The following is a 26,605-nucleotide window of genomic DNA, read 5'->3' on the forward strand; positions in this document are numbered from 1 at the left end:
TTTGCCACCCACTGGGTCGCAGACGAATGGCCTGCTGAGGGGAGACAGATCCCAGGTTTCCTACAAACCTCAGCACTGTTCGAACTGTACCCCATTGTGGTAGCCGCCCACGTGTGGGGCAGTCACTGGGTAAATCGCTCTGTTTTGTTCGTGACTGATAACGCTGCGGTGGTAGATATTTTAAATAGTGGGTTATCCAAGTCATCTTATGTCATGTGTCTCTTGAGACTGTTAGTTCAACTCTCCCTACGTTACCATTTCTGTGTTAATAGTACGCATGTGCCAGGTTCGCAAAATGTGGCTGCTGACGCTTTATCGAGGGCTAATTTCTCCCTTTTCTTGCAGGTCATGCCAGAGGCAGATGTAGCGGGCGCTACCGTCCCTCCCCACGTGTCGTTAATACTAGTGTGACCAGTCACCTAGAGACGGCCCACGCTTTAATAGCCAAGTCCCTTTCACCAAACACGACCAGGGCATATAACACCGGGTGGAGGGCGTTTTGCAGGTTTCAGGGGGAATGTCCTCAGGGAGAGTCCAGTTTCGTGGAGTATATCCTTGCTTTCATTGGCTACTGCCACTCGGAGCTCAAGCTGTCCCACAACACGGTGAAGTCATACTTGTCGGGAGTGCAGCATTTCCTCTCCGTCAGTCATCCTGAACGGGAATTGGTGTTCTCTATGCATGCTGTCAAAGCCACGTTGAAGGGCTTGAGCAGATGTGGGCCCGGAGGCCAAGTGCGTAGACAAGCTGTTACTGGGCTCCTTTTCCGTAAACTATCCGACATCCTGGATAGGAACCCTTTCGGGGTTTTACCTAGCCTGGTGCTTAAATCCGCTGTTTATTTAGCCTTCTATGGCTTCTTGAGACCTGGGGAGTTTACTTGTTCTCCTGGTAGTGGCAGGTTTCTCACAGTCGGCCAGTTGGTCCAAAACGCAGAGGGTTACGTGCTACTACTGAGGACGTCCAAGACCTCGCAGACGGGCCCCCCAGTTCCGGTGTCCTATTTCCCCACGTCTCATCAATGGTGCCCCATCACAGTTTTCCGTCAGTTACAGTCAGCATTAGCTGGGTTCGGGCCAGATAGTCCACTATTGCCCTTTGGGGTGGTACCACTCACTACCCATCAGTTCGTGTCCCACGTACGCTCCCTAGTGGCCAGTTTGGGCGGCGACCCAGCTACGATCTCGGGACATTCATTCCGCATAGGTGCTGCATCCGCGGCCTCCAAAAATCAGGTACCAGCGCATGTCATCCAGAAGTTAGGGCGTTGGCGCTCCACGTGTTTTAGCCGTTACATACCTCACCCCAAAACTGAGATGTCAATGGCTTTCCAAAGTCTGGTTTTGTGATTATGTTGTAATAAATTACTCCTGCTAATCAGTATGTCTTTTGCCCTCTTTCAGGCGTCCCTACTACGGCACAACTCTAACCGCTTAGGGGTAGGGTATTCTAGATAGGACTGGGTGCGTTTTTTGGTTGCCACGACCACAAGTGTAAGGCCGATTCATTGCCTGTATTTGTGGGAGGGGCTTGGCTGCCTACTTCAACGGCCAGCGCCCCTTCCACATCGTACGACGTCGCAGAGTTTCCCCACCCACCCACCCTTACCACCTATTACTCCCAGAGGGGATGCCCTCTTTCAGGCGTCCCTACTACGGCGCGGTTGCGGCACAACTCTAACCGCTTAGGGGTAGGGTATTCTAAGTAGGACTGGGTGCGTTCTTGGTTGCCACAACCACAAGTGCAAAAATTGTCTAGGAAATCACCTGATGCCTCCACCCATGAGGTCTCCTCATTAAATCTTCTGTCTAAAAGGTAAGCAGCCTAGTGACATCAAGAACTGGAGGCAGATTTCCCTCTTGAATGTCGACAGGAAGATTCTGGCAAAACTCTGTTTTTTAGATTAGTCTGTTTGTCCCGGGCACTGTTGGCAGGCTGTCAGTTGGGCACAGTAATACGGCGGAACATTTCTGGTGCAGTCATCTCAATAAGGGAGATGTTTGAGAGATGTAAAGCTCTGAGGTGTGGGAGATATGTTGTAGGTCTTGACCAGACTAAAGCCTCTGACATAGTAGTCAATGAGTATCTATGGGCCACTTTGTTAAAGTACGGTATTCCGGGACAATTTATTGATTGCCTCTGTATACAAGGTTTTCAGCCAGAGAGCTTTCCTCTGATCAATGGTTGGCAGGCTGATGCATTCAGGGTTGAGACAGGGTTGCCCATTGAGTCCGCTGCTGTATGTTTGCCTTAGACCCGTTCCCGAGGTCACTGCAGGAGTGTGATTTTCAGGTGGTGCCAGTCCCCCACTGATTTCCTCTGAGTGTTGTTGCCTACGCGGATGATGTGACTGTGGTGATATCTGACCCAAGCTTTCTGGACAATGAATTCTGTTCCAGAGTTTGATCTACCACCATTTGCGAAAGCCTCCACCGATATTAAAATCTTAGGGGTTAAATTTGGGAGGGACAATAACGCCAGGATAAATTGTGAAGAAAGATTGGAAGCCGGAAATGCAAAAGGTTCAGCGATGGAAAAACTGGAGGTTGACCTATAGAAAAAGGGTTAAAATGTTGAAGTACCTGGTCCCCGTCTTCTTATAGGTGTCTGTAATTTTCCCTTTGCCAAAATCTCTACGCTCTTTAGGCTCCATTCACACGTCCGCAGTTTCGTTCCGCATTCCTATGGGTCCGCAATTCCGTTCCCGAAAAAAATAGAACATTTCCTATTCTTGTCCGCAATTGCGGACAAGAATAGGCATATTCTATAGTGCCGGCAATGTGCGGTCCGCAAAATGCGGATTGCACATTGCCGCTTTCAGTGTTTTGCGGATCCGCGGCTCCTTGGATCCGCAAAACACGTTGCGGACGTGTGAATGGAGCCTTAGCCTGTTCTTCCAGCTTCTTTGTGGGACTAGGTTGAACCTGATAAAGAGGGGTATAATGTATCTACAGAAAACAGGGGGTGGGCTGGATATGTTAAATCCAAGGGTGTTCTTTGACTTCATGTTTCTAAAAGTTAATTTTGGTGACGTGGACTCAAATAATAGTCCTCTGTGGGTGAATAGTGTCAGGGACTGGATCCTGCTTTTTGCAAAATCTTGGGAGCAAGGCGGCAGTCTCAACAGGAAGAGATGGACACAGGACTTCCTCCCCCAATACCTAGACTATGCTCTGAAGTGTGTTAGAAAGTGGAGGCTAGAGAAGGTACCTGAATCCCCTGAAGACGCTGGTTCACCCAGCGAAACATGTCGGGATGCAGACTGCATGAGTGTTAGATTTTTAGACAGTGGCAGTGAGGGAGCTCCTAATTAGCAGCGACTGCATGTGTACATATAGGTGATAAGGAACTTTAGCCATTAGCAGGGGCGGACTGACCGGTCGGGCACTTCGGACATGGTCCGAGGGCCCGGCCGGGATGGGGGCCCGCCCCAGAATAACATAACACCGGGCCCCGCTCACTGTAATAGTAATATTCCTATGTGAACAACTTGAAATCCCCTGCGATCCTCTCTGTACTCACAACCTCAGCAGCATAGAGGCAGCAGCAGGCAGTGTAATAGGAGCCGACAGTGGAAGCTAGCCCCGCCCTCCAACCAATCAGAGGCAACCAGCAGTCCAGCACTGACTCACAGCACAGGGGGAGTCGCAGGGACTCAGAGAATCGTCTGAGTTTATTAGTTAAAAGAATCGAATGAGTCACAGACTGTGTCACCGAGTCCCTGCCAGGCCTGCTGCTCTGCGGCTCCCTGTCTCCTGACAAGTCCGTCCGGGGGGGGTGGTATAGTATTGCATGTAGCAGAGCTGTGTGTGTACAGTGCGCTTGCAGCAATGTAGCAGAGCTGTGTGTGTACAGGGTGCTTGCAGCAATGTAGCAGGGCTGTGTGTGTACAGGGTGCTTGCAGCAATGTAGCAGAGCTGTGTGTGTACAGGGTGCTTGCAGCAATGTAGCAGAGCTGTGTGTGTACAGGGTGCTTGCAGCAATGTAGCAGAGCTGTGTGTGTACAGGGTGCTTGCAGCAATGTAGCAGAGCAGGAAGCCTGGCAGGGACTCGGTGACAGGATTATTTTAACTCAAAGAATCAAATGAGTCTGACTCATTTGATTCTTTTAACTAATAAACTCTTAGACCATTATCTAAATCCCTGCAATAACTATACAGTGTAATTACATCAGTCTGCTCCACTGCAGCAGAGCTGTGTTTGCCAGGAGCGAGTCACTCCAGACCTTCGGTTCACTTGAGAGCCGACTCAGCAAGTGAACCGAAGATTCGATGAGCTGAGCATGCGCATTGATCTTCAGTTCACTTGCTTCTGCCGGCTCAGGAAGTGAACCGAAGATCCGATTCATGAAAAAGATCCGAACTTCCCATCTCTAAAACTCAGTAGCAGGCAGGCTGCAGCGCAACTCACTGACGTCACGTGCCTGCTCCGCCTGCTTCATTCATAAAGTGGGAGGAGCAGGCGCGTGACGTCAGTGAGTTGCGCTGCCGCCCGGCCTGCTACTGAGTTTGTGAGTACAGAGAGCTCAGAGGGAGAGGATCGCAGGGGATTTCAAGTTGTTCACATCGGAATATTAGTATTACAGTGAGCGGGGCCCGGTGTAATAGAATACAGTGACTGCACCGGGCCCCGCTGCCATTACAACACCAGATGCCGGTGTTCCGTTTACTTGACAGTATTATGTCTATATCGTGGGAGATAGTTTTGCATTAGGTCTAGCTTGAACTGCTGACTAATATAAAATTTTAAATCTTTATTTCATTTCCTTAAAACTATTTTCCACGATATAGACCTAATACTGTCAATTAAACGTCACAGAGGTGCTGAAGAGGTCTAGATATTTGCATTTTGTTAACCTTTATTTTTTTTTCCATTTTGTTAACCTCTACTGCGCCAAGTCGTCTTTTTCGCGCATGCGCAGTGTATTGGGGATCACTCACTCACAGGGACACTATGGGGGATCTGTGGATGACACTGTATATGCTGCTATATATGTGTCATCCACAGAGCCCCCCCCCCCCCCCACAACAGTGTGTCATCCACAGAGCCCCACCCCACAACAGTGTGTCATCCACAGAGCCCCCCCCACAACAGTGTGTCATCCACAGAGCCCCCCCCCACAACAGTGTGTCATCCACAGAGCCCCCCCCCACAACAGTGTGTCATCCACAGAGCCCCCCCCCCCCACAACAGTGTGTCATCCACAGAGCCCCCCCCCCCACAACAGTGTGTCATCCACAGAGCCCCCCCCCCCCACAACAGTGTGTCATCCACAGAGCCCCCCCCCCCACAACAGTGTGTCATCCACAGAGCCCCCCCCCCACAACAGTGTGTCATCCACAGAGCCCCCCCCCCCACAACAGTGTGTCATCCACAGAGCCCCCCCCCACAACAGTGTGTCCTCCACAGAGCCCCCCCCACAACAGTGTGTCATCCACAGAGCCCCCCCCACAACAGTGTGTCATCCACAGAGCCCCCCCCCACAACAGTGTGTCATCCACAGAGCCCCCATAACAGTGTGTCATCCACAGAGCCCCCATAACAGTGCCATCCACAGATCCCCCCCACAACAGTGTGTCATCCACAGATCCCCCCACAACAGTGTGTCATCCACAGATCCCCCCACAACAGTGTGTCATCCACAGATCCCCCCACAACAGTGTGTCATCCACAGATCCCCCCACAACAGTGTGTCATCCACAGATCCCCCCATAACAGTGTGTCATCCACAGATCCCCCCACAACAGTGTGTCATCCACAGATCCCCCCACAACAGTGTGTCATCCACAGAGCCCCCCCCCCCCCCCCACAACAGTGCTATCCACAGATCCCCCATAACACTTTTTGGTTTAAAATATTTTTTTATTTGGCTATTCCCCACCCCTCTTGTAATTGTTCCACTACTTGTGGGCTGCGCGGGAATGAGTTGAGTCACTTCGGTGGCCAATCCTGTCCTGCAGCGCGTGATCCCGCAAGACCTGCCGCTGTAGGTCACGGGCCTCGCGGGATCACGCGCCTCAGGATGGGATTGCCCACCGAAGTGACTGAACTCATGCCCATGTAGCCTGCAAGTAGCGGATCAGTGGAACAAGTACAAGGTGGGTGGGGGGATGATCTGTGGGGTTGCCCAGACGGCTAGGCCCTTCACAGTAGTTATTAACCCCTTTCAGCAGTCCCCCATTTCACTGAAGGGGAGACTGCTGAAAGGGATTAATAACTACTGTGAAGGGCCCCCCCCCCTTTCACAGTAGTTATGCCCAGATATGTGCCCCCTTCACAGTAGTTATGCCCACACTGCTTCTAACAGAGGCTCACTAATGGACGCTGAGATTAGATCACCCCATATGAGAGCATTGAATCAATGCTTTCCTATGGGGAAAAATTTGACCCTGGAGGTCATCATGCAGAGTGTGAGGACGTCCAGCGTCAGATACCGGACCAAAGGTCTGTTTTACTCCAGGAAGCCCTCAGGTGGCTGCCAGCGACTAGAGGCTGACTTATTGCTGGAACGTAAACAATGCAGTTTCTCTAGAACATTGCAGCTCGATTTGCAAAAGGGACACTGTACCCAGACCACGTCAATGAGCTGAAGGGGTCTGGGTGCCTTTTGTGTCGCTTTAACTTTGAAATCTTATTAAAGATTGTGTAGGGTGTGACTGGAGGCGAGGCATGGAGGCGGGACAAGGGTGCGGCTTGCAGCAGAACATGGATGGGGCCTCTAAAGGGGCCCTTGATTTATTTTGCCCAGGGGCCCTGAGGGTCCTCAGTCCGCCCCTGGCCATTAGTAATAAGTTAGAAACAACAGTGGCAATAAATAGCAGCCGGTCAACAGCTGTGATTAAAATATATACAATGTGAATGTACATCCATGCAGACGCGAATAGGGCCATTGACAAATATAGGCCATAAATAATGGTGGCAAAAAAACTGTAGTAGGTTACTATAGGTGATGAATGTGAATAATTAGACAGAGCAGCCCGCACCACTGATAGTTTTAAATTGTCAGGGTAGTGTCTATGTATGTATAGATAGTGAAATAATCAATTTTAAAAGATAACAAATAAAAGTGAAGTTTTAGCTAATGAAAACAGTACATGATCCAAAGACGTATTTAGGTCCAGATGGACCATCAATTAGCTTGCTACAATAGTAAACGTTGACATGTACTGTGAGGTCATTTGGTATTTAGCTGGTAATTTCATAGGAAGTAAGACAAGGAAAGAACTATACATTAACATATTTAGGGATTTATTTAGCTCTCCACTTGCTCTATGGGATTGTCCGACCACCACTATCCATGAAAGTCTTAGGTTCCTCAATGGGAAGCGACTCCCAATTAAACTATATGACATTGCCTGTTTGTCACTACACGGGAGGCTCTTTGACAGGGGTAATTTAAAATACCTGACTCGGTCAGATAGGAAGTGTCCTCTGGGATGTCCACAAGAGGAGACGATGGAGCATTTCATAACTGCTGGTGAGGAAGGAAAATATGAAAGGCAGCGTCTGAAAACTTAAAGATCTCAAGGTTGCAGTCGCTGAAATATCCTGAGCTTATGTTCCATCTACTAATAGTAAAATTGACAGGGGAACACTGTATCTGATAATATCCACCATGAAATACTACTATTGGTATGCAAGAACCCAGGTGTCCCTTCACAGCGGGACCTTCCAATACATGACCGCAGTCAGCCAGGAGGGTAAGATCATTAGAGATAAGTAGGAACCATAAAAACAGAAAGTTATGGCGATATGTATCTCTGGAGTGCAAATGATTATTTCATTTTTCAGTTTGTATTATATTTTTCTTCAACACATGGACTCTAAGTAAAAAAAAAAATGTATTGTGTTTTCTATATGGAGTAATCATTCTATGTGCCCTGAATGTGATTTCTGTTTTGAACCAAGAGAAATTTTGTTTCATTTAGGCCTCATGCACACGACAGCTGTTGTGTTCCGTTCCACAAAATGGGGTTCCGTTGTTCAGTGATCCGTTTCCGTGTGTCTTCCTTTATTTTTGGAGGACCACCAGACATATAGGAAGGTAAAAAAAAAGTCTAAGACAGGTTTGTCATGCAAATGATAGGAATAAAACGGAGCGGACGACCATCTTGTGTGCCTCCGCGTTTTTTAGCGGTCAAATTGACTTGAATGGGTACGCGAAACGTTTTCCGTGGACAAGAATAGGACAGGTTAAACTTTTTTGATGGACTGGAACCACGAATCAATTCAGAACTGCGGTTTGCAGCTTTTACCTGTGCTTGCGGCGGTGATCGGGCGTGCCATTGGGTCCCCATGCGGCTGTAGGGGGGACCCGATGGCATGAAAGGCAGCGCGATGCCTTCCTTAGGCATCAGCGCTGCCTTCCGGTGACGAGCCTGTGAGATCCAGCCCCCTGGATCTCACAGGCTGGAAGCTGTATGAGTAATACACACAGTATTACTCATACAGCCAATGCATTCCAATACAGAAGTATTGGAATGCATTGTAAAGGAGATTAGCCCCCCAAAAGTTCAAGTCCCAAAGTAGGACAAAAAATAAAGTGAAAAAAAGTTGAAAAAATAAAGTTTTCCCCCCAAAAAATGTAAAAAGTTTAAAGTAAAAATAAACAGAAACTTCATTTTCCCCAAATAAAGTTAAAAAAGATTGGTAAAAAATAGGGGGTGGTAAAAAGTATACATATTAGGTATCGCCATGTCCGTATCGACCGGCTCTATAAACATATCACATGACCTAACCCCTCAGATGAACACCGTAAAAAAAACAAAAAAAAACTGTGCTAAATAAACAAACAGCAAGCGATCAAAAAGGCGTTTGCCCACTAAAATAGTACCAATCTAACCATCATCTCATCCTGCAAAAAATGAGCCCCTACCTGAGACAATCACCCAAAAAATAAAAAAAACTATGGCTCAGAATATGGAGACACTAAAACATAATTTTTTTGGTTTTAAAAAAGCTGTTATTGTGTAAAACTTACATAAATAACAAAAAAGTATACACATTAGGTATCGCCACGTCCGTATCGACCGGCTCTATAAAAATATTACATGACCTAACCCCTGAGATGAACACCGTAAAAAATAAAAACTGTGCTAAATAAACCATTTTTTGTCACCTTACATCACAAAAGGTGTAATAGCAAGCGATCAAAAAGTCACACACACCCCAAAATAGTGCCAATAAAACAGTCATTTCATCTCGCAAAAATCATACCCTACCCAAGGTAATCGCCCAAAAACTGAAAAAATTATGGATCTAAGACTATGGAAACACTAAAACATGATTTTTTTGGCTTCAAAAATGAAATCAATGTGTAAAACTTACATAAATAAAGTATACATATTAGATATCGCAGCGTCCGTGACAACCTGGTCTATAAAAATATCACATGATCTAACCTGTCAGATGAATGTTGTAAATAACAAAAAATTTAAACGGTGCCAAAACGGCTATTTCTTGTTACCTTGCCTCACAAAAAGTGTAATATAGAGCAACCAAAAATCATATGTACCCTAAACTAGTACCAACAATACTGCCACCCTATCCTGTAGTTTCTAAAATGGGGTCACTTTTTTGGAGTTTCTACTCTAGGGGTGCATCAGGGGGGCTTCAAATGGGACATGGTGTAAAAAAAAAAAAACAGTCCAGCAAAATCTGCCTTCCAAAAATCGTATGGCATTCCTTTCCTTCTGCGCCCTGCCGTGTGCCCGTACAGCGGTTTACGACCACATATGGGGTGTTTCTGTAAACTACAGAATCAGGGTCATAAATATTGAGTTTGGTTTGGCTGCTAACCCTTGCTTTGTAACTGGAAAAAAAATATTAAAATGGAAAATCTGCCAAAAATGTGAAATTTTGAAATTGTATCTCTATTTTCCATTAATTCTTGTGGAACACCTAAAGGGTTAACAAAGTTTGTAAAATCAGTTTTGAATACCTTGAGGGGTGTAGTTTATAGAATGGGGTCATTTTTGGGTGGTTTCTATTATGTAATCCCCACAAAGTGACTTCAGATCTGAACTGGTCCCTAAAAATTGGGTTTTTGAAAATTTCTGAAAAATTTCAAGATTTGCTTCTAAACTTCTAAGCCTTGTAACATCCCCAAAAAATTAAATATCATTCCTAAAATGATCCAAAAATGAAGTAGACATATGGGGAATGTAAAGTAATAACTATTTTTGGAGGTATCACTATATATTATAGAAGTAGAGAAAATGATGATTACACTTACCAGTAATCAGATTTTCCTGACCCCACGACAGCACCTTAGAGAGATGGCTCCGCCCCAGGACAGGAAACCTGCAGCATAAAAAGGTGGAGCCACTCTCCCACCTCAGTGAGTTTCCAGAGCATGAGAGGGACTCCCCTTTACATTAGTTTAATTATTACATTTTTTTTTTTTTTTTGCAACACCCGTGAACACACAGCCCTACACCAACAGGGAGTGAATAAAGAGGTGCTGTCGTGGGGTCAGGAAAATCTGATTACCGGTAAGTGTAATCATCATTTTTCCCCTCCCCCACGACAGCACCTTAGAGAGAGATTTCAGAGATCATCCTCAGGGTGGGAGATAGTGCTCAAGACTTTTGTACCAAAGAGAAGGTCAGAAATAGAGTCAAGCTGAAGCCTATAGTGTTTATAGAAGGTGGACGGAGAAGACCAGGTGGCAGCCCGACAGATCTGTTCAATAGATACGCTGGCCCTCTAAGCCCAAGAAGTGGACACCGCCCTTGTGGAGTGAGCCCTCACAGAAACAGGGGGAGACGCCCCGGATACTGAATACGCCAAGGATATAGCTTCTCTGATCCAGCGGGCAATAGATGCCTTAGAGGCTGTATTACCTTTTCTAGCCCCACTGAACAGGACAAATAAGGCGGAAGATTTTCTCCAGTCTTTAGTCACATTCAGGTACTGAAAAGAACACCTCCTAACATCAAGGGAATGCAGCTCCTTCTCTCTGTCATCTTTTGGTTCTGAAAAGAAAGCTGGAAGAACTACCTCCTGAGCCCTATTTGTCCTAGAAGGGACCTTCGGCATAAAACCAGGATCTGGTCTGAGAACTACCCTGTCTTCTCTAATGGACATAAAAGGGGGATTAATGGAGAGGGCCTGAATCTCCCCAACCCTCCTGGCTGACGTTAAGGCCACTAGCAAAACTAGCTTAAGGGAAAGAACTTTAACCGAGCAAGAGACTAGAGGTTCAAAAGGATGTCTGGTAAGGGCATTTAACACTAGGTTAAGGTCCCAGGGAGGAAATCTAGGACCTGCTACTGGGGTAATCCTATCTACTGCCTTAAAAAACCTAACGACCCAAGGGTCCATGGCTAAACTCCTCCCCAAGACCGACAAAGCTGACACCTGCACTTTTAGTGTACTTTTTGCCAACCCGAGCGACAATCTCTTTTGTAAAAAATCCAACACCTGAACCACTGAAAATTCTAACGGCCAGGAAACCCTTACTGCGCCTATAAAGGGCAGGAACTTTCTCCAGACCCGCGCATAGATAATATTCGTCACCTCCTTCCTACTTTTCATTAGAGTGGAAATTACCTCGTTAGAAAATCCCTGACTAGCTAGAAATGACCTCTCAAATTCCACGCCGAAAGATGTAGAGACTCTACTTCCGGGTGGAACACTGGGCCCTGTGACAATAGGTCTGGAATTCCTGGCAGGATCCATGGATCCGAAATCGACATGGCTCTCAACAGGGAAAACCACACCCTCTTGGGCCAGAAGGGAGCTATCAGAATTACTCTTGCCCCTTCGTATCTTATCTTCCTTATCACTAGAGGAATCAATTGTAGCGGGGGAAAGGCATAACCTAGAGGAAAGTCCCATCTCTGGAGGAAGGCATCCACCCCAGATGGGCACTCCTCTGGACTGAGGGAGAAGAATTTCCGTACCTTTCTGTTCTCCCTTGTGGCGAACATGTCTACTGAAGGCAGACCCCATAAATCTACTATCTGGGAAAAAATCTCCTGATTCAGAGACCACTCCCCCTGACGTAACCTGTGGCGACTCATGAAGTCCGCTCGATAATTCTCGACCCCTCTGATATGAATGGCCGAGAGATGAAGCACTCTCCCCTCTATCTCTTCGAAAATCCAATTCGTCTCTTTTTGTAAGGAGTCTGACCTGGTTCCTCCCTGATGACTGAGATATGAGACCACCGTCCGATTGTCGGACATCACTCTCACATGTCTGTTCTGGATCAAAGGAAGAACTGCTCTCAAGGCCAGCAAAACCGCCCTCAGTTCCTTTCGATTTGACGAGAACAGTCTCTGACCCTGGGACCACTCTCCCTGAAAATTCTGATCTTCCACGTGAGCCCCCCATCCCCAGGGGCTGGCGTCCGTAGTCAAAACTACTGGTTCTGGAAATGACCAGGGAAGTCCCTGAGTCAGATTCTCTACTTCCTTCCACCAATTTAGGGATGAAAGCCAAGATCTCTCCCTGCAACTGTCGAGAGTGTCGCTGCGCCCACTGGACCGCCGGCATGCAGGATGTTAGAACTCCTAACAGGGACATAGCTTTCCTTACGGATAGGGCCTCTCCTGACTGAACCCTGTGAACTCTTCTTTGAACCCCAGCTACCTTCTCCTTTGTGAGGAAAGTTTTTTCCAGCCTGGAATTTAAAACCAGACCCAAAAAAATCTGGTTTGTTGACGGCTCCAACCTGGACTTCTGAACATTTAACAGCCACCCCAGGGACTGAAGTACCTCCATCACCCGATTCAGAGCCCTGACACACTCCACTTGAAATTGGGCCACCACCAGAAAGTCGTCCCGGTAAGGCAAAAACGTGATGTTCTCCCTTCTGATGAAGGAGGCCATCTCCGCCACTACCTTGGTAAAGATCCGAGGCGCCATGGAAAGGCCAAAGGGAAGTGCCTGGAACTGATAGTGAAGAAGACCCGCCTCGGTTCTTACAGCTACCCGGAGAAATCTCTGGTGATCTGGGTGAATCGGAATATGATGGTAAGCATCTTTTAAATCCAGAACCGCCATGTGACAGCCTGGAGATAAAAGATATCGCTGACCTGATAGTTTCCATCTTGAATTTTCTGGCTTTCAGGAACTTGTTCAGGTATCTGAGATTTATTATAGTCCGGTAGGACCCATCTGGTTTCTTCACTAGAAACAGGGTGGAATAGAAACCTCTTCCTAGCTCTGACTCTGGGAAAGGAATTAACACCTTTTTGCTTATCAATTTTTTTATTTCTTGCAGCATAATGAGAGAAAGTCTTGAAATCACAAACCTTTCTGCGGGGGATCTCAGGAATTCCAACCTTAAACCCTCCCGCAGAAGACCTATCAACCATTTTCCTGCCATCTTTTCCCAAGCAGGAAGGAAGAATTTTAATCTTCCTCCTACCGGGATCATGGCGTCATTGCTTTCCTTGTTTTCCCGCACGAGCTGCGGCTGATCTAAACAAAAAGCCCTTATTTCCTGATCTAGGCCTTGCTTCCTGCTCTATGTCCCCCGTCTGCTTCTTACTTTGAAATCTTGACGGGTTTCGAAAGGGCCGTCTATACTGCCTGAACTGAGTAAAAGATTCCTGGGGAAATTTTTTCTTTCTATCCGCCGCTTTTTCGAGTAAGGAGTCAAGTTCCGACCCGAAAAGAAACTGGCCATCACAGGGGATGCTACATAATCTCAGCTTGGACGGCATATCACCCCCTTTCCAATTTTTAAGCCACAAAGCACGTCGCGCAGAATTGGAAAGGGATGTGGCTCTTGCTTCCAGCCTTACTGAGTCCACCGCGGTATCCGCGGCTTTTTGGAAAGTGGGTAAAGATGCTAGTAACTGCTCTCTAGGGCATTTATCCCTAATCTGCCCTTCTAGCCTATCTAACCACAGTGACATAGACCTTGCAACAACGGTGGCAACTGTACTAGGCCTAAAAGCAGCCGCAGCAGATTCCCACGAGTTCTTAAGGGAAGAGTCTATTCTTTTATCTAAGGGATCCCTTAAAAATCCCATATCCTCAAAGGGCAGTGAGGATCTTTTAGAAATCTTAGAAATGGCTACATCCAGTTTCGGGGCCTTGTCCCAAGATGTAGAAGCCTCTTCCTCAAAGAGGTACTTCCGTTTAAATGTTTTAGAAATTAATGGTTTTTTATCTGGTTTTCTCCACTCTCTCTATCACCGCCGAAATAGATCAATGGACAGGGAAACATCTGCGCTTCCTTTCCCTAAACCCCTCAAACACGACATCCTCTACAGATCTATCCTCTTTGGAATCCTCCAACTCCAGGGTAGATCGGATAACTTTTAACAATTTGTCCTTATCCTCTGCTGGAAATAGGAACTTCCCTTCTTTAGTGTTATCTTCAGAAGAGGAGGAATCATTAGAGTCCTCATTCCCGGAGAGAGAATCACTATCCTCCGATTCTACGTCCGACTCCTGCCTCACCGCTCTCTTCCTCTACCGGCTTTCAGGGTATTTTTAACTTCTGACATAATAGATCTTAGATCTTTCAGAAGACTCGGGGTCTCCTCAGCCACCGTCTTCTCAATGCACTGTTGACAGAGCTTCTTAGTGTAAGAAGAAGACAGCGAACATTTGCAGATAGGGCATTCCTTGTTCTTTTTCTTGGCCACCACCTTCTTAGGCACAGTCTAAGAAAAAAGGAAGATACCCAAATCTAAGGAACAGCCTATACCCTTTAAGGACCGAGATTAGGACTCACAATACCGACGGCAGGATCTCAATATCCGCACTTTCAGACCTTCTCTCTTCATCCATAATGAAGGAAAAACCTGCACTGATGAAACATTGTCAAGTTACCTTCTGCCACCAAGTATTGCTCTCACCTGAGAGATACACAGCTTCCTGCAGACCCACCACTCCACAGATAGCACTGGAACAGAATCTGTTCCACTTTCAGGCACTCTGAATTCAGACACCGGTGTCCAAATAACCCCAGCACACTCATACCTGAATAGCTTGTTTTTAAAACTGCAGGGCTGCCGAACTGCCGGAAGCCGGAAGCGCTCGGCCGTGGAACGCATGGCACTTCCTGCCGGGACGTCACTTCCGGTGGCGTCCTGGCTGATCTGCAGTAACTTGGGGCCTTCTGGTTACACTCAATCCGTTGGTGCGGTCTTTCTCGCCTGAGGGACCGGCACCTTCTGCCTCCCGGAATCTCCGTCCCCGGCATCCTGCCCCCCGACGCCTGTGGGTGAGGAATGATCGGCAGGTACAACACGCCGCCGCTAACCCTCCAGCATCTACCAGGACTTCCAGGTTAGGACGACAACTGCAGGCTCCCGTACCAGGACAGGAAACCTCACTGAGGTGGGAGAGCGGCTCCACCTTTTTATGCTGCAGGTTTCCTGTCCTGGGGCGGAGGCATCTCTCTAAGGTGCTGTCGTGGGGAGGGGAAAATTGAAACTTGGAAATTTGCAATTTTTTACTTCATTTTTGGTAAATTTGATATTTTTTTATTACTAAAAATGATATTTTTTTTACTTCATTTTACCAGTGTCATGAAGTACAATATGTGACGAAAAAACAGTCTCAGAATGGCCTGGATAAGTCAAAGAGTTTTAAAGTTATCAGCACTTAAAGTGACACTGGTCAGATTTGCAAAAAATGGTCAAGTCCTTAAGGTGAAATAGGGCTGAGTCCTTAAGGGGTTAATTGTATTTGTTTTTTACAATAAAAATTGCCTCCTGTGTACAAGAATATAACTACTATAATACTGCCCATTATGTACAAGAATATAACTACTATAATACTGCCTCCTATGTACAAGGATATAACTACTATAATACTGCCTCCTATGTACAAGAATATAACTGCTATAATACTACCTCCTATGTACAAGAATATAACTACTATAATACTGCCTCCTATGTACAAGAATATAACTACTATAATACTGCTCCTATGTACAAGAATATAACTACTATAATACTGCTCCTATGTACAAGAATATAACTATTATAATACTGCCTCCTATGTACAAGAATACAACTACTATTTCCACAGTAGTCTACATGGCGGCTCCCTTGAGATTAGCTCTACCTCTGCCAGGGACAGGAAACACTCGGAGAGGTTACATTTTCCCCCCGCTCCTCCTCCGTGTTTTCCTGTCCCTGTACCGGACAGATGCAGGAGAAGTTCAGCCAAATTTAGGTCGGTAGATGTAATGAGTAAAAAAGAAGTAGCCTTTGGATGCAAGTCTTACATGCAGTTGTCCCACTTAGATATTCGTATTCTTTGGTATATCTCCAGGGTGCGTCATGGAGACTACTAGGGAAAAGTACAATTGCACTTACAGGTAATTGGTTTTCCTGGAAGTCTCCATGATGGCACCCACCATTTTCTTATCCCACAAAAAAATAAATTATGTTTAGAATTTAAAAATATATAATTCTTGGTTATTTGGAGTATATACAGTGTACGACTAGAACATACGGTGTTGGTTCTTAGTAAATCACTAGTGTTTCCTGTCCCTGACAGAGGCAATCTCAAGGGTGGCATCGTGGAGACTTCCAGGAAAACCAATTACCGGCAAGTGCAATTGCACTTATTCCTTCTCTTACCCATGCTGTAGTGCAATCTTCACAAATCCTTTCCTCTGCTTTAGAGTCACAGAGTTTTTCCCCGATTGGCAGTCCAGGCACTCTGCGGTGCCTCCGATCACTATCACCACGGCGTTTCCGGTTCCATTTTTGGAGAGGATGTAGTCAATGGACTGACGGCTCACAGGGCAGAGTCCTGTAAAAATAAAGCAATATTTATCCATTAGGTGCAAACGGTATATTAAGGGATGCACAGGGGCACGTGGTGCTGCGAAATAAATAACGCCAACCGGACGCGCTGTACCATTATACCAACGGCTAATGCGTTAAACGCATTTTTTTCATGATCAGACCAGTGGGCAACCAGAGGACACAGGAAGCTCTGAGGTCCCCTGGAAGGGACTCTATTCAAGAAGGTGCAAAAAAGTTGACTCCACTCCCCACTGAAGCTCCAAATCTCATTGTTAAAATGCAAAGAGAGGTTATCGAGGTTAAGAAAGAATGGTTTTCTTAGATTTTTCCAGAAACAGCGCCACACTTGTCCTTAGGTGGTGTCTGGTATTGCAGTACTCGGGTAGATAGTGTTGAGCTGCAATACCAGACACGGCCACCGACAAAAGTTGTGCCAGTCTTACAAAACAAGGATCCAGTTCCCAGGAACCATGTTGAGGAGCAGTGCCATATAAAGGGGTTGCCTGGTTTTGCCTGACTTATCACATGCCTCTTAGGACCCCAATAAAGCTAGGTAGCAATACTTGACCTGTATTGGTTTCACGCAGCTTTCCCAGAGATGGATAACAAGGAAACCATCAAACAAAGCTTGACGAAAGAGAAGGACGACAAGCATTACAAAAACATGGATGCTCTTTTCCAGAAGCAGCGCCACACCTGTCCATAGGTTATGTCTGGTACTGCAGTTTAGTTCCATCAAAGTGCAGTACCTCACACTGCCTGTGGACAAGTGTGAAGCCATTTCTAGTAAAAAGCAGCCATGTTTTTGCAATCAATACTAGACCGCTCAACCAACATTAATCACCTATCCACAAGCTAAGGTAATAGAGCTGAAAAGTAGGGGTCGACTACTGGGACCACCCCGCACCAGTCACTAGAAAGGAAGCGCAAGTCCCATTCCACAGGTATTTCAACTGAACCACTCCACTCATTCTATAAATCTCAGGCCCTCTTCTACTGATTAGTGGAAAGGAGGTATTACACCATGCACACTGAAACCAATGGGATAGTCATGAAACGATTGAATGCGTCGGGTCCCTCAGGAAGAGAAGCAAATCTCCTCCTCACTGGAAGATGGAGAGGGGTCACCTTAGTGGAGACCTTCATCTATCATCTCAGAATTCCTCAAATTAATCCAGAATTCCTGGATTTAAACCACACAGGCATCTAATGAATGAACCAATGTTATATCTAGTTGCCAATACCTTCCAGACCATGGAGGGGCACCAGATACCCTACATCATCCATTGTTTCCAATGGTAGACACACACAAAATATAATTCCCACCTAAAGATATTGGTCTTCAACCAAGGACTTACCTGCAGAAATAAAGTATTCTCTTACAACCGGCATTCTGAAGTACCCAGCCAATGCGACCAGGTATGGCTTAATACCAGGGAACTTCTTTGAGACACCGGTGGCTTCGGTACCGAAGTTGCAAAAGGCACCGATAGCCAGGATACCGTGGGGGTGGTAGCCGAAGATGTAGTTGTGACTGGGAAGCAGGTTGTGGGTTTTGACCAGCTGGAAGACACATTTAAGAAGCTTAGTTTTCAGATCGACAAGTCTGCAGGATCTCGGCACCTCAGGCCCAATGCCTACTGACCGACAGTAAGGGCACATGAAGCCACCAGGACCAACCTCAAGATTCAGCGCCATGACAAAGGGCAGTGGTGGAATAGTCTCGGGTAACATGACTACTCCATCTGGACATTTCTTCCCAGTCACCTGAGGAGTCATATTGACAAAGACAATGGGATAACCCTTCCATGACCCACCTCAGCCCATTTCAGCTCTGCTACATCTGGACAACTAGTAGCTTTAGGACGGCTTAAAGGGTTTCTATCACTTGGTATGACATAATTAGCTGTCAGACACTAGCGATCCGCTAGTGTCTGCTCTGGCCAACCATCTTACTATAATCACTTGTGGGGCAGCGGTTTTGCTAAAAAACTAACTTTTATAAATATGCTAATGAGCCTCTAGGTGCTATGTGGGCGTCATTAGCACCTAGAGGCTCCGTCTACCTTCATACACAGCCGCCGCCCAGCGCGTCCCTCCAGCCCGCCCATGTCCTCATCCGTGTAACGCAGCGGCCGAATTCTCGCGCATGCGCCGTGCGCGGCTGTATTCGGCGCATTTGAGATGTCTGAGCTCGGAGCGGTCAGACATTCAATGCGCATGCACGGATGTATTCGGCGCATGCGCATTGAATGTCTGACCGCTCCGAGCTCACATCTCAAATGCGCCGAATACAGCCGCGCACGGCGCATGCGCGAGAATTCGGCCGCTGCGTTACACGGAGGAGGACATGGGCGGGCTGGAGGGACGGGCTGGGCGGCGGCTGTGTATGAAGGTAGACGGAGCCTCTAGGTGCTAATGACGCCCACATAGCACCTAGAGGCTCATTAGCATATTTATAAAAGTACCGCCACGCAGTCCAGTTCCTAAACCACGTGGATCGTCTGCCACCTGAAATAAGATGGACACCGGCTTCAGGATAAACCTAAAGAGTGTATGGCGCAAAAAAAAACATAGGGGAATGCAAGTCTTCAACACATTCAAGATCCCTACTTGTTGCCAGTGAATGGAAACATACATCGTGTCCACTGAGAACTAAATTATGTTCAACTGCAACACGGCAACGATACAAAAGAACCCCTGTGGCAGTTCGACATGATTTTCAGCCTCTCAGTGGAGGCCATGAAAGCTTTCATTCACTGATGGCAAGCAGAGATGTCAAAACTGGTAATCGGTTAAAACACAGAATATTAGAAAATATGGAATGCTGGAAGACAAGAAATGAGGCTTGCAGAATAGTGAATGCAGCTCTGGAGTAGTATACAGTATATTGGGCAGCATGTTGCCTTGCAGCTCTGGGGTCCTGGGTTCGAATCAGACCAAGAACAACATCTGCATGGAGATTGTATGTTCTCACCGTGTTGGCATTTTCCTCCCACACTGCAAAGACATACTGATAGGAAACTTAGACTGTGACCCCCATTGGGGACAGAGTGATGCTAATGTCTGTAAAGCGCTGCGGAATATAGGATGAGTACAGGATAAGTAATGTATGTACACAGTGCCTCCACCAGCAGAATAGTGAGTGCAGCTCTGGAGTATAATACAGGATGTAACTGAGGATCAGTACAGGATAAGTAATGTAATGTATGTGCACAGTGACTGCACCAGCAGAATAGTGAGTGCAGCTCTGGAGTATAATACAGGATGTAACTCAGGATCAGTACAGGATAAGTAATGTATGTACACAGTGCCTCCACCAGCAGAATAGTGAGTGCAGCTCTGGGGTATAATACAGGATGTAACCCAGGATCAGTACAGGATAAGTAATGTAATGTATGTACACAGTGACTGCACCAGCAGAATAGTGAGTGCAGCTCTGGAGTATAATACAGGATGTAACTCAGGATCAGTACAGGATAAGTAATGTATGTGCACAGTGACTGCACCAGCAGAATAGTGAGTGCAGCTCTGGGGTATAATACAGGATGTAACCCAGGATCAGTACAGGATAAGTAATGTAATGTATGTACACAGTGACTGCACCAGCAGAATAGTGAGTGCAGCTCTGGAGTATAATACAGGATGTAACTCAGGGTCAGTACAGGATAAGCAATGTAATGTATGTACACAGTGACTCCACAAGCAGAACAGTGAGTGAAGCTCTGGAGTATAAAACAGGATCTGTAGTTGTACCCATCAGTGAGGCTGCATTCAGTTCTACGATTGGACCCTTGGCGAAAGGAAGCCTTGAAATTTAAAATGTGCTCGGCACAGTCCTTTCTTGCTTTAGTAATGGCGAGATGGAACACCACCATTAAAGTCTTCCCCATCTTGTGTGATACTGTCACAGTGACTACCACTAGGGGGAGTTCACTGCTTGCAGATTAATAAAGCTCCCATTGAGTTCAATGGTAGCTATATAAATCCATGTGCATTGATCTCCCCCTAGTGGTGGCTGCCAGCAGTCAATTATCTATTTTATGAAGACAGATCTCTCAGAAGTACAGACAGTGAATATCTTTATGCACCATTTTGCTGCTGTTGGGAACGAGACATAAATCTCACCTTTACTGGGGGTTTTCCAGTCAAACACGAGCCAGGCCAGATATAACGCAGCGATGAGCCACCAGTCTGTGCAGAAGAGGTAGAGGAGGATCGCGATGCAGGCCACCCCTGTTATACAGAAATAACGTTATACGGGGGCAGTGCTCAGACTATTCTGGAGATTTTTGTCACACGCTTCCCCTTTGCAGCATCTGCCATAAATCGAGTCACCTGTGACGCACGTTACAACATGTAACATCTTACCTCCTATAGAGACGGTGATGACCCAATGTAACAAGAAGATGATTTGAAGTTGTCTTTCCACTCGAGACCTGGATGGCCGGGGGACGGAGGGCGGATCCTGCACGGTGGAGCGGAGGCTGGATCCAGTCCCTGTAGAGACACAAGACCCTCATTACTCTGTACAAGTGTCCCCCCCCCTCACCCCAAGCTGTGACTAAAAATCGTTCAGTCACCCCTCCATGATTTCAATGCTACTGCCTGTTACAGCTCCAATTCTTATGATTTTAATTTATACTCCAGTCACACCCAGAGCTGCATCCACAACTTCTTCTGGGACGTTCTGCAGTGTGCAGATTTTCCAGTTTCTTATAATGCAGCGCTGTCCTCTCTATGCAAGGTGGAAAGGAAAGGATTTGGGGTACAGGCCCAATATTACCTATGCCTACTATGTTTTGCCCATCTCTCTGCGGAGGCCAGCAGTGCCAGAAATAGTTAACTGGGCACATGGCTCATTTAAAGGACTTTTCCCAGATTTTTTTTTACTTCTGACACCTCGGACCCCCTGATCAGCTGTTCGAGAAGGCAGCAGTGCTCCTGTGAGCATCGCATCCTTCTCTCTGCTCGTCCGAGGCCGAGTGACAACACGTTCATGTATAATGCGGCCTAGGAGCAGCTCAGCCCCATTAAAGTGAATGTGGCTGAGGGGCAATACCAAGAACGGCCACTATACAATATACGGCGCTGTGCTTGGTGAGCTGTGAGAAGGCAGCAGCGCTGACAGGAGCACTGGTACCTTCTCGAAAAGCTGATCGTGGGGGTCCCAGGTGTTGGACCCCCACCGATCAGATACTGATCAACCTCTCGAGAGAATATGTCATCAGTAAAGAAAACCCTTTTAACTAGAGCTCTGGACTGTGTCTCCACAACCCTCCCTCATCTGCTTCAAACAGTGTTATTATTAGGTCCAAAATGCTTACAGCCACCACTAGAGGGAGCTAACTACAAATTCTGCCTGCCTACAGCCACCACTAGAGGGAGCTTACTATAAATTCTCCCTGCCTACAGCCTCCACTAGAGGGAGCTTACTATAAATTCTGCCTTCCACTAGAGGGAGCTTACTATAAATTCTCCCTGCCTACAGCCTCCACTAGAGGGAGCTTACTATAAATTCTCCCTGCCTACAGCCTCCACTAGAGGGAGCTTACTATAAATTCTGCCTGCCTACAGCCTCCACTAGAGGGAGCTTACTATACATTCTGCCTGCCTACAGCCTCCACTAGAGGGAGCTTACTATAAATTCTGCCTGCCTACAGCCTCCACTAGAGGGAGCTTACTATAAATTCTGCCTGCCTACAGCCTCCACTAGAGGGAGCTTACTACAGTGCTGCCCATAATTATTCATACGCCTGGCAAATCTTGACTTAGTTACTTTTATTCAACCAGCAAGTAATTTTTTGACGGGCAATGACATAGGTGTCTCCCAAAAGTTAATAAGACTATGTACAAGAGGCATTATTGTTGAAAAAAACATTTCTCAGCTTTTATTTACATTTGAGCAAAAAGTGTCCAGTCCAAAATTATTCATACCCTTCACAAACTCAGTCCCTTAGTAAATGTGCCCCAGTGTTTTTGTGTTTTCTAATTAACTGATAAAGAGAGATGTGTTTAGGCAGCCATTCGGGCAGTAGAACGCATAGAAAGCTTAAAGGGGTATTCCGGTTAGAAAGTTAACCCCTATCAGCAGTAAAGAGTATCACTGTTAGATCTGTGGGACCCTTACTAGCCTTGAGAATAGGGGTCCTGTTCCCTTGTCCACATGGCATGTGCACTGTCACTCCATTCATTCTCTATGGGACGACCTGATCCAACAGAGAATAAATGGAGCAGCAGGGAGCATGCTCGACCATTACTCCATTCAAACAATGGACATAGGAACTCTATTCTTGGGATAGGTCGTGGTCCCCGCGAATGGAGTCCTATCAATTGAGCAAGTATTCCCTTTCCTGGGCGGGTAAATGCCCTATAATAAGCATTACTTGCTGATTAGATCTAGCACCGCTGCTCCCCTTCTCCCTATCAGGGTTTCTTTACTTAGCTCCCTCTAGTGGAGGCTGAAGGCAGGCATAATTTGTAGTAAGCTCCCTCTAGTGGTGGCTGGAGGCAGGGAGAATTTGTAGTAAGCTCCCTCTAGTGGAGGCTGTAGGCAGGCAGAATATATAGTAAGCTCCCTCTAGTGGAGGCTGTAGGCAGGCAGAATGTATAGTAAGCTCCCTCTAGTGGAGGCTGTAGGCAGGCAGAATTTGTAGTAAGCTCCCTCTAGTGGTGGCTGTAGGCAGGCAGATTTTATATATACAGTGCTGTCCATAATTATTTATACCCCAGGCAAATTTTGACTTAGTTACTTTTATTCAACCAGCAAGTCATTTTTTGACGGGCAATGACATAGGCGTCTCCCAAAAGTTAATAAAACGATGTACAAGAGGCATTATTCTGGAAAAATAAAAATTTTCAGCTTTTATTTACATTTGAGCAAAAAGTGTCCAGTCCAAAATTATTCATACCCTTCACAAACTCAGTCTGTGGGAAAATCAAAAGTTCATTACCATTCCAAATAGTCCAAGCTGTTCTAAAGCATCCTAATTACCCTGATTAATTGGTAACAGCTGTTTTAATCAACTCATCAGGTGAAAAACATCAGCTCTCTGCAGTTGGTTTGTGGACAGTCATGGCTAAGACAAAGGAGATCAGTGAGGACCTGCGGCTGCGCATTGTGGCGGCTCACAAGTCAGGAAAGGGCTACAAGGCCATTTCTAAATGTTTTCAAGTTTCAGTGGCTGTGGAAAATCTCAGAGGACGTAGTGGGAAGCCAAAAGTGACACCTATGCTGGCCAGGAGGATAGTTAGAGAGGTGAAAAAGAATCTAAGGATCACCACCAAGGCCATCCTAGTGAATCTGGGCTCTGCTGGTGGCAATGTGTCAAGGCAGACAATCCAACGGACACTGCACACTGCTGGGTTCCATGGATGCAGACCAAGGAGGACGCCACTTCTCCAGATAAGGAACACAAAAGCTTGCTTGGCCTTTGCAAGCGCTCATCTGGACAAAGAAGACTTCTGGTCTTCAGTGCTATGGTCAGATGAAACAAAAATTGAATTGTTTGGTCACAATGATGCTTCCTTCATTTGGCATAAAAAAGGAGAAGCCTTCAACCCAAAGAACACCATCCCCACTGTCAAACATGGTGGTGGGAACCTAATGCTTTGGGGGTGTTTTTCAGCCAATGGACCAGGGAACCTAATCACCGTAAACGGCACCAGGAAAAAAGAAATACATGAGGATTCTCAACAACAACATCAGGCAGTCTGCAGAGAAACTTGGCCTTGGGCACCAGTGGACATTTCCAGGTCCGGCCTTTGGGGTGTGCGAGCTGTGCGGCCGCACAGGGCGCCATGGCAACAGGGGCGCCCGGCGGCCGACAGCTCGCAGTCGGTCTCTACAGGCTACAGCAGCCGGCCGGCCCGACCCGAGCAGAGATTGGGTGCAAAATTGCAGGGGGCGCCAGGCAGCAAACACTAAAATGAGGATCATGGAAGCCTATGGCTCCCGTCCCCTCCGTTCTTCTGAGGCAGTAGAGCGAGCGTAGTGTGTAGAATGTAGTTGATCCTAGGAGGTATGATGTCAGGGGAAGAGGCGGAGTCTCGTCATCCAGGGGGCGGGACCTAAAGATGTGCGGGAGATTCTACAGAGCAGGAGCAAAGTCTGCAGGTAAGTATGTGGAGGAGAATAGTGACTGTTATTTTTACTTGGGGGGCTTTTTGCAGGGGCTGAAGGGAGAAGGAATCATCTTTGTACTGGAGACTGTATGTTAGAGGGGTTTGAAGAGAGGGTAGTTGGGGTGATATTATTTACATGGGACTGTATGCTGGAGAGGCTGAAGGCAAGGGGGTGATATTATTTTACATAGGGCTGTATGCTGGAGGGGCGTTGTATCTTACATGGGACTGTATGCTGGAGGAGCTGAAGGCAGGGGGAGTGATGTATTTTACATAGGACTGTATGCTGGAGGGGCTGAAGGCAGGATGAGTGATGCATTTTACATGGGACTGTGCAAGAAGGACTGGAAGGCAGGAGTGTGATGTATCTTACATGGGACTGTATGCTGGAGGGGCTGAAGGCAGACGGCAAAGAGAGGGAGTGTGATATTATTTACATAGGACTGTATGTTGGAGGGGCTGAAGGCGGGGAATGATGTATTTTACATGAGACTGTATGCTGGAGGGGCTGAAGGCAGGAGAGTGATCTACCTTACATGGGACTGTATGCTTGAGGGGCTGAAGGCAGGGAAGTAATGTGTCTTACATGGGACTGTATGCTGGAGGGGCGACATAATTATTACTATAATACTACAGAGGGGGCCATTATAATATTAATAATAATAATAATAATAATAATAATAATACAGAGGAGGAAATAATAATAATAATAATAATAATAATATAAAGGGGCCAGTATATATTATAATTATACAGAGGGCATTATAGTTATGGGCACTACGGGGGAGGGGAGGTCTGTTATCTGAGGATGATGGCAAAGTGAGAAATCCCCCAAATTTTCTGTGAACAGAGATGAGACGCGGCTGAAAGCAGTTATCATGACGGTCCTATCTCCGAATGAAGATGCTGAGGAAAGTCTACATCACAGGAGATGTCACTGTATGTAACAGGTATGGTGCGGTACTCTTTTTTTTTACCAAATATCTTTCTTTAAATGGGGCCTGGGGGCAGGGGACTGGATAAGGATAAGGGTGACAGACACTGGGTATGATTAAGGGGGGCAGCGGACTGGGTAAGGGTGACACTGGGTATGATTAAGAAGGGCAGGGGACTGTGTAAAGGTGACAGGGTATGATTAAGGCCCTTAATCATACCCAGTGTCAACTAAAGCCAGTCCCCTGCCCCTTAATCATACCCAGTGTCAACTAAAGCCAGTCCACTGCCCCTTTATCATACCCAGTGTCTGTCACCCTTAATTTAAAGGGGGCAGGGTCTAATTAAGGGGGCAGGGGACTGGCTCTGGGTGACACTGGGTATGATTAAGGGGGGCAGGGGACCGGGCAAAGGTGACAGGGTATGATTAAGGGGGGCAGGAGACTGGCTATGGGTGACACTGGGTATGATTGTACTTGTTTGCACTTGCACTTAAATTATCTGTAATTAAAGAAAACTGTTTGTTACAAAGATTGTTTTCCTCTTTGTGTATGTTTAGGTGAACGGGGGGGGGGGCACCTGAAAACCTAAGGCCAGCCCTGGACATTTCAGCATCACAATGACCCAAAACACACAGCAAAAGTGGTGAAGAAATGGTTAAATGAGAAGGGTGGTCCCTAAAGGGGGAAGGTGCGAGAGCAGAGCACCCCCCCGGGTAAACTGCTCGGTAATAGAAAATAAGTGAAAAAGAGGGGCAGTAATGTATTAAAACCTAACGTTTATTAGGACAATTAAGATCCCCGAATTGGGAAGAAGAA

General features: G+C 46.6%; 2 protein-coding genes across 2 annotated transcripts in view; both read right to left on the bottom strand.

Moving 5' to 3' along the window:
• LOC120993143 (diacylglycerol O-acyltransferase 2-like) overlaps positions 1-18,509 on the bottom strand; it is a 29,483-nt gene extending 10,974 nt beyond the window's left edge. The window contains exons 1-2 of the mRNA XM_040421708.1: positions 18,089-18,509; positions 16,560-16,734 (exon numbers count right to left, since the gene is read on the bottom strand). Coding sequence (XP_040277642.1) covers positions 16,560-16,734; positions 18,089-18,509 — 596 coding nt within the window. The remainder of the gene's footprint in view (positions 1-16,559; positions 16,735-18,088) is intronic.
• Positions 1-26,605, bottom strand: part of LOC120996509 (diacylglycerol O-acyltransferase 2-like) — a 320,553-nt gene that overhangs the window by 271,954 nt on the left and 21,994 nt on the right. Inside the window, exon 2 of the mRNA XM_040426448.1 lies at positions 21,102-21,230. Within this exon, the coding sequence (XP_040282382.1) occupies positions 21,102-21,230 (129 nt within the window). The remainder of the gene's footprint in view (positions 1-21,101; positions 21,231-26,605) is intronic.

The sequence above is a fragment of the Bufo bufo genome, chromosome 3 (genome assembly GCF_905171765.1).
Source record: "Bufo bufo chromosome 3, aBufBuf1.1, whole genome shotgun sequence".
Lineage (NCBI taxonomy): Eukaryota > Metazoa > Chordata > Amphibia > Anura > Bufonidae > Bufo > Bufo bufo.